The 12,326-nt window shown below is 49.0% G+C and overlaps 1 protein-coding gene across 11 annotated transcripts in view; it reads left to right on the top strand.

Moving 5' to 3' along the window:
- The window catches only part of TET3 (tet methylcytosine dioxygenase 3), a 109,267-nt gene that overhangs the window by 50,681 nt on the left and 46,260 nt on the right, over positions 1 to 12,326 (top strand). For all 11 annotated transcript variants that reach the window (XM_089922949.1, XM_089922950.1, XM_022563105.3 and 8 more), the window contains one exon: positions 3,719 to 5,840. In XM_089922949.1, the coding sequence (XP_089779075.1) occupies positions 3,719 to 5,840 (2,122 nt within the window). The remainder of the gene's footprint in view (positions 1 to 3,718; positions 5,841 to 12,326) is intronic.

Genomic DNA, 12,326 nt, shown 5'->3' with positions numbered 1-12,326 from the left:
AGTTGGGGATGACACTTGCTCTTTTCTCACCTGTTGTTGGCACCTTCTCCTGATGGCAAGTTTCTTCCAGGATCACTGGCGGGTGTGAGGAATGTGTCAGTGGGATCCCTTGGCTGGGAAAACTGGAATTTAGAGTTTCTTAAAGTCTCCCACCCGGCTTGGTTTCACTTTCCTCTTATCTGTATCTACTCTTCCTTTTCTTTTCTCTTTGGTCTGAAGAGCATTTTCCTTCCCAGGGAATTCACAGGCACAAGAGCGGGCCTAGCCCTTCCTCGTTCTTCTTACTCACACACCAAAAATAACTTTTAAAAATCCTTTTAGGGCTTCCCTGGTGGCACAGTGGTTGAGAGTCCGCCTGCCGATGCAGGGGACACGGGTTCGTGCCCCGATTCGGGAAGATCCCACATGCCGCGGAGCGGCTGGGCCCGTGAGCCGTGGCCGCTGAGCCTGGGCGTCCGGAGCCTGTGCTCCGTAACGGGAGAGGCCGCAACAGTGAGAGGCCCGCGTACCGCAGGAAAAAAAAAAAAAATCCTTTTAGTTGTCTTGACCATTTGGGGAAGCCTCAGCTCATGCAGCATTAGTCTTCCTGACACTGTTTTTGTAAATCCATGCTACTCTCTCGTGTTTCTTCTTGTTTATGCATGCGTCTTCTGTCTTTTATACATAAACATGTAAACATGTAAAATTTGATCACTTCAGATTTTGTAGCCTTTGCAGCCACGTTAGTTTAGGTTTCGAAGAAGGAAGGAAGGGAGAACTGGGTGATCAGCCACATTCCTGGAGGAAAGGTATTTGTTCCTAGTTTCTAGCTCTGAAAGATAGTAGTCTTCCACCAGCGTCAGGGAGAGGCTGGCGTATTCCATGGCCTGTGGGGCAGACGGACGGTGGACTGGGCGGGAGGCACAGAAGTCATTACGACTGGGCTCTTGTCTTGAAGGAACTACCATCTGGTGGGGGGAGGCAGCTGCTTGGCAGGTGATAAGTGCTAATAGAGGCATGTTTAAGGTGCCGTGGGAGCCTAGGGGAAGGAGCATCGGTCAATCTGCGAACCAGGTCAGAGAGGAGGTGACATTGAGCTGATGCTTGAGGGGATAAGCCAAAGAGACCTCACAGAAGCTGGGAAGTGCATTCCAGGCAGTGAGAACTGCATGTGCAAAGCTCAGAAAAGCATGTTGGAGAAGCATGAGGGTCCTTAGTGGCCAGAATTGGGGCAGTGATGAGAATGAGATGGGAACCAAAGGCTGGGGCCTCTGCTCATCTCCCAGAGGCCTGTCCCAAATCCCAGCTCCCCGCTACCGCTTTGGAGCCCATGATGGCCACGTTTGACAATCTGGGGACTAGTATCATTTAACCATCTGTTTAATGTACTGTATGTTCTACCTGAGGGACTAATTTCTTTTTTACAGGTCTTTTTTAAAAATTTATTTGTTTTGTTTATTTATTTTTGGCTGCGTTGAGTCTTTGTTGCTGCACGCGAGCTTTCTCTAGTTGTGGCCAGTGGGGGCTACTCTTCGTTGCGGTGCACGGGCTTCTCATCGCAGTGGCTTCTCTTGTTGCGGAGCGTGGGCTCTAGGCGCGCGGGCTTCAGTAGTTGTGGCTCGCAGGCTCTAGAGCGCAGGCTCAGTAGTTGTGGCGCATGGGCTTAGTTGCTCCGCTGCATGTGGGATCTTTCCGGACCAGGGATCGAACCCACGTCTGCTGCATTGGCAGGCGTATTCTTAACCACTGCGCCACCAGGGAAGTCCCCTAATTTCTCTTTTAACTTTTTATTTTGATAGAATTTTAAAAACTTATAGAAAAGGTTAAAGAAGAGTACCTGGGACTCCTGTATACCCAAATTGTTTACATTTTGCCGTATTTGCTTTATCATTTTCTCTATGTGAATATATTTTTATATATGCATATACTTTTTTTCTGAACCATTTGAGATTAAGCTGGAGATACCCTTTATCCTTAAATGCTTCAGTGTATGTGTTCTAAGGACAAGGACATTCTTTTACATAGCCATAGTATAGTCATCCATGTCCAGAACACAGAGATTGATATGATATGATCTTATCCACATCCATATTCAAATTTCATCAGTTGTCCCAATGATGTACTTTATAGCTATTTCCCCCCACTCCAAGATCTAACCCATGAGCATGCATTTTGCTGTCTCTTTAGTCTTGTGTCCGCTGGGAGAGATGTTTGTTTTTCTTGTCTTTGAAATTTTTGAGAGAACAATCCAGGTGTTTTCTAGCATACCCTTTAGTTTCAGTTTATCTGACGTTTCCTATGATTAGATTTAAGGTTATGTGTTCTGGCTGCACGTCTGTGTGAGTGATGTTATATTCTCCTTCTCAATGTTATCATATCAAGAGACACATGATGTTGGTTTGTTCCCAATATTGGTGATGATGATAACTTTGATCATTTGGTAAAGGTGGTGTCAGCCAGATTTATTTCTCCACTATAAAGTTGCTATTGTATTTAAGTTATTTTTGAAGAGATGTTTTTCGTGTTGTTTTTTTGTTGTTGTTGTTTTTTTGCGGTACGCGGACCTCTCACTGTTGTGGCCTCCCCCGTTGCGGAGCACAGGCTCCGGATGCGCAGGCTCAGCGGCCATGGCTCACGGGCCCAGCCGCTCCACGGCATGTGTGATCCTCCCGGACCGGGGCACGAACCCGTCCCCTGCATCGGCAGGCGGACTCTCAACCACTGTGCCACCAGGGAAGCCCTGAAGAGATGTTTTGAGGCCATGTATATATCCTGTGCTTCCTCAAGCTTTCGCCTGCTATTCGTAGCATCCACTGATGAGTTTCTAAATCCTTCTATGTTTTTCATTGGCATTCTACTGTAAGGAAGAGCTTTCCTTTCCGGTGGGATGAATTCTTGCAAACTCAGATCTACCTCGTATTACCTTTTAACTTGCTGGACTGGACTCTGGGCCCACTTCCTCTTGTGCTCTCCCCCTTCAGTGTGCTTTGGGTGGACATTAGATGAATAATGGTGGTTCCTGGGAAGCTTGGATCTTCTTCCAAGCAGCACCTCACTTGTCATTGGCGTGACTGGCTTGGCGTGGGGCTAAACACACACTGTATTGGATGATCAGAGTTTCCTCAGGCCTAGGGCTGGGGTGGGAATGTTGTCTTGTCAGCTGTCTGAGTTCAGCCTGAGCTTAAGCGAGGACAGTAATGGGCAGAGAAAAGAACTGTGGGTCCCTTCCCCTGAGAAGCCATGACTGATTCCTTGTGCAGGCTGAATTCGTTAGTCAAAGCTGCTCCTTCCCCGCCCGTTCACACACAGACTTCGCGCTTCTGGTGCATTGTTACACGGATGCTTAGTTAGCTTTCTTTTCCTCCTGACAAAAAACAAAGGTTCTGGTGTCACTTTGGTCATCGTGAGTTAAAGACCTCTTTGTGTGTCCTCAACAAATGCCTGGTTTCAGGGGAGTTTCATCGGTGTGATCAATATGAGGCTCAAAAAGGGTCTGAGCAACATTCAGAATTCTGCGTTAGGATCTCTTAAAGACCCGCTCTCTGTTTCTGCAGTGCAGCCAGCTGAGAAATGAGGTGTGAGAAGATGAGCTGAGGTTCAAGCTCTATCAGAGACAGGGAGGGTTTGCAAGGAAGGCAGGGTTAGTTGTGCCTCTGAGTGGTGTGGTGCAGGACAGTGCTTTTCAAATACTGTGGCTCATCTTTTCCCCTTTTGTTCCTCCTCCTCTCTCTCTCTTCAGACAGGCTCAGAGCTCAGCCCAGTTGATGGACCTGTTCCAGGTCAGATGGACTCAGGGCCAGTGTACGATGGGGACTCACGGCAGCTAAGCGCCTCAGGGGCGCCAGTCAATGGTGCTAGAGAACCTGCTGGACCCAGTTTGCTGGGCACTGGGGGTCCTTGGCGAGCAGAGCAGAAGCCCAACTGGGACGTGACCCCAGGACCAGCTCATACTGCTCGCCTGGAAGATGCCCACGATCTGGTGGCCTTTTCGGCTGTGGCCGAAGCTGTGTCCTCGTATGGAGCCCTTAGCACCCGGCTCTATGAAACCTTCAACCGTGAGATGAGTCGCGAAGCTGGGAACAACAGCAGGGGACCCCGGTCAGGGCCCGAGAGCTGCTCTGCTGGCAGCGAAGACCTTGACACGCTGCAGACGGCCCTGGCCCTCGCTCGGCATGGCATGAAACCACCCAACTGCAACTGCGATGGCCCAGAATGCCCTGACTACCTCGAGTGGCTGGAGGGGAAGATCAAGTCTGTGGTTGTGGAGGGAGGGGAGGAACGGCCCAGGCTCCCAGGGACTCTGCCTGCTGGTGAGGCTGGTCTTCTGGCGCCAATCACCAGGCCACTCCTCAGCTCTGAGGTCCCTCATATACCTCCTCCTCTGGAGGGCCTGCCCCTGTCCCAGAGTGCCCTGAGTATCGCCAAGGAAAAAAACATCAGCCTGCAGACCGCCATTGCCATCGAGGCCCTCACACAACTGTCCTCTGCCCTCCCCCAACCTTCTCATGCCGCCTCCCAGGCTTCTTGCCCCCTTCCTGAGGCCTTGTCCCCTCCTGCCCCTTTCAGACCTCCCCAGTCCTACCTCCGGGCTCCGTCGTGGCCTGTGGTCCCTCCTGAAGAGCACCCATCCTTTGCTCCTGATAGCCCTGCCTTCCCTACAGCAACTCCTAGAACAGAGTTTCCTGAAGCCTGGGGCACTGACACCCCACCAGCAACTCCCCGGAGCTCTTGGCCCATGCCCCGCCCAAGCCCTGATCCCATGGCTGAACTGGAGCAGTTGTTGGGCAGCGCCAGTGATTACATCCAGTCAGTATTCAAGCGGCCCGAGGCCCTGCCCAGCAAGCCCAAGGTCAAGGTCGAGATACCCTCTTCCTCCCCATCCCCCATTCTCCAAAGGGAGGCCCCCACACCGTCCTCAGAGCCCGATTCCCACCAGAAGGCCCAGACGGCCCTGCAGCAGCACCTCCACCATAAGCGCAGTCTCTTCCTGGAACACGCCCACGATGCCTCCCTCCCCCCTCCCTCGGAGCCTCCTCCCGGCTGGTGGGCACCACTCAGCTCACCTGCCTCACAGCCACCCGACAGACCACCCAAGGAGAAGAAAAGGAAGCCCCTGGCACCAGCTGGAGGTCTCGTGGGAACAGACAAAGCTGGCCCCGGGATCAAGCCCAGTGTCCGGAAGTCCATTCACATCAAGAAGTCCAGGCCACGGGAAGCACAGGCCCTCTTCCCACCTCTGCGGCAAATCATCCTGGAAGGGCTGAGGTCCCCAGCCTCTGAGGACGTGCAGGCACATCCACCTGCCCCCGTTCCTGCCTCACAGGGCTCTGCTGTCCCCCTGCCCCCAGAACCTTCTCTTGCGCTATTTGCACCTAGTCCCTCCGGGGACAGCCTGCTGGCCCCTACTCAGGAAATGAGGTCTCCCAGCCCCATGGCAACCCTGCAGCCAGGCTCCGCTGGCCCTCTTCCCCCTGCCGATGACAAGCTGGAAGAGCTCATCCGGCAGTTTGAGGCTGAATTTGGGGATAACTTTGGGCTTCCTGGCCCCCAGTCTGTGCCCATTCAGGACCCCGAGAACCAGCCAACCTGTCTCCCAGCCCCCGAGAGCCCTTTTGCTACCCGCTCTCCCAAGCAAATCAAGATCGAATCTTCAGGGGCTGTGACTGTGCTCTCAACCACCTGCTTCCATTCAGAGGAGGGAGGCCAGGAGGCCACACCCACCAAGGCCGAGAACCCACTCACACCCACCCTCAGTGGCTTCCTGGAGTCACCTCTTAAGTACCTGGACACACCCACCAAGAGTCTGCTGGACACACCTGCCAAGAGAGCCCAGGCCGAGTTCCCCACCTGTGATTGCGTAGGTAAGTCCTCCCGGGCGTCAGGGAAGGGCAAGGGGAACGTGACCTGGCGGGCTTGGATTTCTAGGCACTGTCTTTTATCTGGAAAACATCCACCGTGTGCCAGACACCGCACCGGGGCCTGTGGACACAGAATTGAGCTCCAGGCTAGTGGAGAAGACATTGAAGGAAACTGATGGTGATGCCGTGTGGTGTATCGTGTGTCAGTGGAGGTGCTTTGTCGTACAGATGGAGGTGACGGCATCGTGGAAGCCTTCCTGTGGGAGGTGGTGCTTGTGCTGAGGCCGGTAGGGCTGTCGGGTAGGAAGAAGACATACTGAGAAGAGGGAGTAGCTTGGGCAACAGCTTGGTGGCTGTGACAGGGTAGTGCTTATTTAGAGGGCTCATGCTCTGGGGGAGCGAAAGGGGAGGAGTCTGTGTGGAGATGAGCAAAAGGTGGCTAGAGAGGCAGGCAGGGGCCGGATCTTGCGGGGCCCAGCGAGCCACGGTCGGGAGTTTGACTTGATCTCTGGTAATACATCGTGAGCTCCTGAGGGTTTTAAAGCAAGTGATGACCAGTCATCACCTTGTGCTTCTGAAAGACTATTCCGGCTTGTGGTGGGGAGGAAAGGCTGGCGGGGGAACCTGTAAGAAAGGCATTGTTGTGAGCCAGGCAAGAAATAACAAGGGCCTGTACTGAGAGAGTAGGTGGGCAGAGGCTGCAGAGTGAGTGGCCTCTGAGGAGGGGGGGCTATGGGGATGCAGACCGCTCAGGTCTCCGCCTTGGTGGTGGGGGGCACTGAGAACACGCGTGTGGAGAAGTGGTGAGTTCTGTTCGGACCGACTGAGTTTGAAGGGGCCGAGAGATTGGAGATCGGGCTCTGAGTTACGGGTTTGGATGAGGTTAGCATTCAGGCGATGGTTGAAGCCATGGTGTGGGTAAGGGCACTGAGGAATTGGGTCTGTCTCTGAGCCTTGTCTTCTGGAATAGAAGTAGGGCCCCGGGCTCTGAGGACTGTTCCTGGGGATGTCAGCTGTCTCCAGGGAGGTCGTGGATGCCTCAGGAAACTCCAGGTCCACTCTAAGCTGTGGTCCTCTGCTACTTACCAAGCATTCCGTAAAAGGTGCGTGTGTTTCAGATGTTGGCAAAAAACACGATGCTGATGACGAGCATGTTGAATTCTTGTGATTTTATGATACACAAATAGGTCTTACGAAAAGCCTGTCTTCTCTGCTTGTTTAAATACACTAATATCCGGTCAATTGTGTGATTTGTTGGGATGTTGTACCCCAGTTAGTAAGGAGAAGCTGGGCTGTCCCGTCCACTCCAGCTACCCCAGAATCCTGGGGTACAAGACAGTGGGGCCAGTGACAAAGAATCACTTGGGGGACAAGGAAAAGTTGGCCCCAGTGCTTCTCTCTGGGGGGAACAGATGTGCAGCATCCTGCCAAAGGCTCACAGACGTGCTCTGAGATTGTGGTTTCCACCGAGGGCTGACCCTCTTCGTTACCGGGTTTAATAATGATGTGACTCTGAATGCCCCTCAATTCCCACCATTTGGGAGAGACTTGTTCTGATCATAGGAATTGGGGCCCCACTTTCTCTCTTTGTGTTTTTCTGTGTCTGGCCTATCTTCCTGTGTTTAGGGCCTCATTTGCTCTTTCTCCCCCTCCGGGGTAGGAAATATCCTTTTATAGGGCTGAGGACATAGTTGATGCATAATAAATATTTTAATCGTGGAATTCAATTATACAGATATTATGTTTGGTCAAGCTAGTTTTTTTATTTAATTTGAATTTTAATCCCATCACTTCCTCGTGCAGAAAATGAAAGTGCTAATAGTACCCTTTCACCAGGGTTCATCTGAGGATTAAATTAGTTAATATGTATAAAGCCCTTAGGACTGTGACTGGCATGTAGGAAGAACTGTAAGAGTGCTTAGCTGTTACCAAGCCTATCAAGTGCAAAAAAGCAAGAAAAAGGCGTAAAAACATATGTATTATGAAGGGAGAAAAGCGTTGGCTCTTACTTTATTCACCAGTCATTTATTGTTTACCTAGCCCAGTCCTAGTGACCAATAAGATAAAAATTAAGAGAAACGGTTCATCTTTGAAGGACTTTGTGGTTTGCTTGAAGAGACAGCACAAACGATGAAATATCCAGTCGCCCAGTCAGCAGGTATCTGCCAGGCGTCTGTGCTGTCATACGGAAGTGGTTGAACTGTCAGAGTGCTCTGAAATACCAGGCCTGGTTGTCATCATGGAGGGTAATGCTTTACTTAGGAAGCTGTTCAGAGCTGGGTTTTGAAAACTGTAATGAACACAGATGGGGAGAGGTGAGTAGGTAGCCACTCCAGACTGAGGAATGTATGAGCACCGTCTAGGAGCAGACATGAGCAAGCTCGCGTGAGGTAAGGCCACTAGCACACAGCGGACCCGAACCCTCAGTGTTCTCCTGAATTCCTTAGGCCAGAGGAGCCCCCTAGCAGAGGGGACCAGTCTCAGCTAGTGAGCAAAAGCACAGGCAGTAGACTGTCAGCATCAGAGAAACCCAGTGTGGCAATGCTGGCAACCTGTTGCCTTGGCAGGCAGGTGGATGGCAGGAACAGTGGGCAAGAGGTAAGGTGAGCCACCACCACCAATCATTTGTTGCTCCCATTTGTATTTTATTTATATGTGATACAGATAAAATATTTGTATGCTATCTAATGTAAACGAAGAATTAGAAGCAAACCCACCTAGTGCTGTTAAATGTTAAATTATGGGAAAACACTGAAGTGAAAACAGCAGACACAAAGAGTATTTAAATGATCAGCTCACCTAGGTTAAAAAAAAATAGAGAAAAGACTGGAAGGAAATATACCACCAGTGGTTGTATCACTGTTCGGACTGTGGGTGACTTTTCCCTCATTATGTTTTCTGAATTTTCTCTAATGAAATATGTATTTTATAATCAAGAAAAATTTTTGAAAGTACCTCCTCCTGGAAGTAGCACAGAAGAGTGAAGAGTGATAATCTTGTGGCAGGAGACCACTTAGGAAGCTACTGAGAATAGCAATAACAACCACAGCAATAGTAATAGAATATGAAACACTTGCCCTATTCCAGGCACTGTACCAAGTGCTTTGTAGTCACTACCTCATTTAATCCTCTGTAACATCTATATGAGGCGGGTACTGTCAGTAGTTCGATTTGAGTGATGAAGAAAGCAAAATTAGATTCAGTGATTTACCCAAGTCATAGAGCTAGCGGATGGTAGAAGTGAGATTTGAACCTAGGCAGCTGGACCACCATGTCATACTGTGATTAAAGTTGTTTAGCTGAGAAATGAGTCCTTCTGAAACAGTGGTATTAGGCATGAAGAGGGCCGAAGAAGAAAGCATTCACTTGGAAACAGTTTCTGGAGGTGTTGAGGTTGTGTTAGGGAAAGCCTCCACGTCTGGACAGGTGCTTTCATCAACTGGTTTGATGAACTTGTCTTTGTGAACTCAGGCTCGGGCGGGACAAGGGTTAGGAACGAAGCTTGTTCACTCTGGGATTAATGTTAGCTAGCAACCATCTCATATTCCAGAAACTCAGCCCCTCAACAGTGGTAGATAGAAAGGTGCAGATTGTAGGTCACTATAATGAAGAATTTTCCGTAGAAGCGACAGTGAAATTTGGAGATGTCGTTAAGCACTCGTAACAGGCGGTTTAAGTATGGAAACAACTTTATAAAAACATGGAAAGGTCTTATGGCAAAAGAAACCTAATATTCAAGCTCCATGGTGATTTTTGGCAAATAAGCAATTTTGGCCAATGTGGGCATCACCAGGTAACCAAAACCTGCCAAACACCAAGAGCATTGTCTTACACTTGTATGAAGATTACAGGTGTTCTGAAGGTATGGATGGGATCCATATCTACTTGTTCTCTGAATCTTGAAATACTAGAATTAAAGGTACCCCCTGAGGCTTCAAAGAAATAAATTTAAAAGACATGAAAGGAAATGCTGTACTCCAAAAGGTAGTATGATACGTACAGGCTTGAGAAAACATAGCACAAGTTGAAGTTCTGCATTGAATTATTGGGAGAAGAGAGTATTGATGCATTCCTAATATGTAGGGGCACACATTGGAGATTCCCCTAACCACCACTTAACCTTCCTATAACACTTGTGTCAGAGGCAGGATGATGAACTGCAATGCCTGTTGGCTACGCCCTTTATGTACTTTATCTATTCTCAGAAATGGGGACATTCACAGGGAGAGCCAGCTTAGGACAGGGAATGAGTCCAGATGATGTTTTAGTGGGAAGAGCATCCTTTGAGATCATCTGGTCATCATTTTATAGATAAGGAAACAGGTCTGTGTTAACTTTCAAGTCTTGTCCTGATGTCTCTGAGGAGCAGTCCACAGGTAGCTGGAGACATTTAACCATAGCAAAAGCAGTAAACTGAGACATAGATTTTAGAGGTTGTTTCCATAGGAATGCTGTATTTTTATCCAGTGGATCATCCTGCCCTAAAGAAGTAGCCAAAGGTGAATACAAGAAAAACATCTCCTTTGCCTGCCTGAAGCATGGTAAAAGTTTGGGTGAGGGAGGGATGTTGCCCAGCAGACGTGGCTGATAGCAGCACCCACTGGGTGACTTCAGTATGAGCCACAGTTCTGAACAGGGGGACACAGAGACTGACCTCCGTTTACAGTAAAGTCTGTTTCCTATAGTTTTTATGAGAATGTATTTTCCTCCTTTGTATGCAGTTTGAGATGAATAGGAACTTCATGTCTTTTAAATATTTTTTTGGCAATAGAGTATTTGTATACCAGTATAAAGTGGGGAATAAGACTCTGGGTAGGAGGGTATCAGAAAGAACTTCCTGGATGAAGCGATGTCTTATGCGAGTTTTAAAGGATAAGCAGAAGTTTAATAGATTAATAGGGAGAAAGTAGAGTGTTCTAGGCAAAGGGACATGAAGATTATAGAGATGAAAAATACATGAAAAAACACATGAAGATGTGTAGGCGAGAAAACATGGAGAAATACAAGTAGTTCTGGTATGACTGGTGTGTTAGATGAAAGATTGGGAGTGGCTGGAGAGGAGAGTTTCAGGGCATGAGAGGATGATACCAGTTTGCAAGCACAGGCAAGCACAGGCAAGAAATTATGTGTGCCTGAAGTAAGAATGACATTGAGTAGGAGGAAGGAGAGGAGGAGTGGATAAAAGAAAGAATGAGAGAAAGAACTAATTGGTTCAGTGACCTGTTGAATGTAGGAGTAAAGAAGAAGCAGTCACAGATGACTCCTGAGGTTCCAGGTTGGATGATTGGGTAGATGGTGGTGCCATTCACCAAGATTTGAAATACTGGCAGGGAAGCAAGTTTGGGTATATGACTTTGAGATGTCTGGGGGACCAGCAGGTGTGCATCCAGTTGGATCTGTGAATCGGAGGTTCTTCAGCAAACTGATGGTAGTTGAAGTCTCAGTTATAGACGGTTCACCAGGCTGACTATGTAGATCAAGAATGGAGGATACTGGGACTTCCCTGGTGGCGCAGTGGATGGTACTCCGTGCTCCCAATGCAGGGGGCCCGGGTTCGATCCCTGGTCAGGGAACTAGATCCCACACCCATGCTGCAACTAGGAGTTCGCATGCCGCAACTAAGGAGCCTGCCTGCAGCAACTAAGACCCGGTGCAACCAAATAAATAAATACTAAAAAAAAAAAAAAAAAAAGGAGGATACTATCTTTTAGGGTAGAGAATCTCAAACAGGAGGCCATGAGGGAAGTATGGAAGAGATGTGGGAAGAAACTGAGGAGAGGATAGGTTAGAACAAAGAGATAGTTTGGGAGAGCCAACAACATCACTACTGAAGAAGGGTCAATATTTAATGTCTTACGTGATTTGTTATTATATGCATACTAGTCTTTTCAGTTAAATCCCAGGTTCCTTAAGAACAGGGACTCAATGTTGTATTTCTAAAACATCTAAACTGGTGCTGATCATATGGTGGTGCTCTACATATTTTTTGGTCAACTGGTCAGCCTTATTCTACCTCCATATTAAATTCTGCAGAGACGTCAGATAGGTTTGGGCATGATCTCCTTACCTTTAATCTTTGTCATCAGCGAGTAGTGTGCCCATTGGTTTTTTTTTTATTATTTTAATTAACTTATTATTTATTTATTTTCGGCTGCGTTGGGACTTCGTTGCTGCTTGCGGGCTTTCTCTAGTTGCGGCGAGTGGGGGCCACTCTTCATTGCGGTGGGCAGGCTTCTCATTGTGGTGGTTTCTCTTGTTGCAGAGCACAGGCTCTAGGCATGCGGGCTTCAGTAATTGTGCGCGGGCTCAGTAGTTGTGGTGCGCGGGCTCAGTACTTGTGGCTCACGGGCTCTAGAGCACAGGCTCAGTAGTTGTGGCGGACGGGCTTAGTTGCTCAGCGACATGTGGGATCTTCCTGGACCAGGGCTCGAACCTGTGTCCCCTGCATTGGCAGGCGGATTCTTAACCACTGCGCCACCAGGGAAGCCC

This window comes from Delphinapterus leucas, chromosome 13 (assembly GCF_059928025.1).
Source record: "Delphinapterus leucas isolate spDelLeu-1000000601 "Yukka" chromosome 13, BTC_Dleu_Yukka2, whole genome shotgun sequence".
NCBI classification, from domain to species: Eukaryota; Metazoa; Chordata; class Mammalia; order Artiodactyla; family Monodontidae; genus Delphinapterus; species Delphinapterus leucas.
The sequence above is the reverse complement of the archived record's forward strand: the minus strand, read 5'-3'. Positions and strand labels throughout refer to the sequence as shown.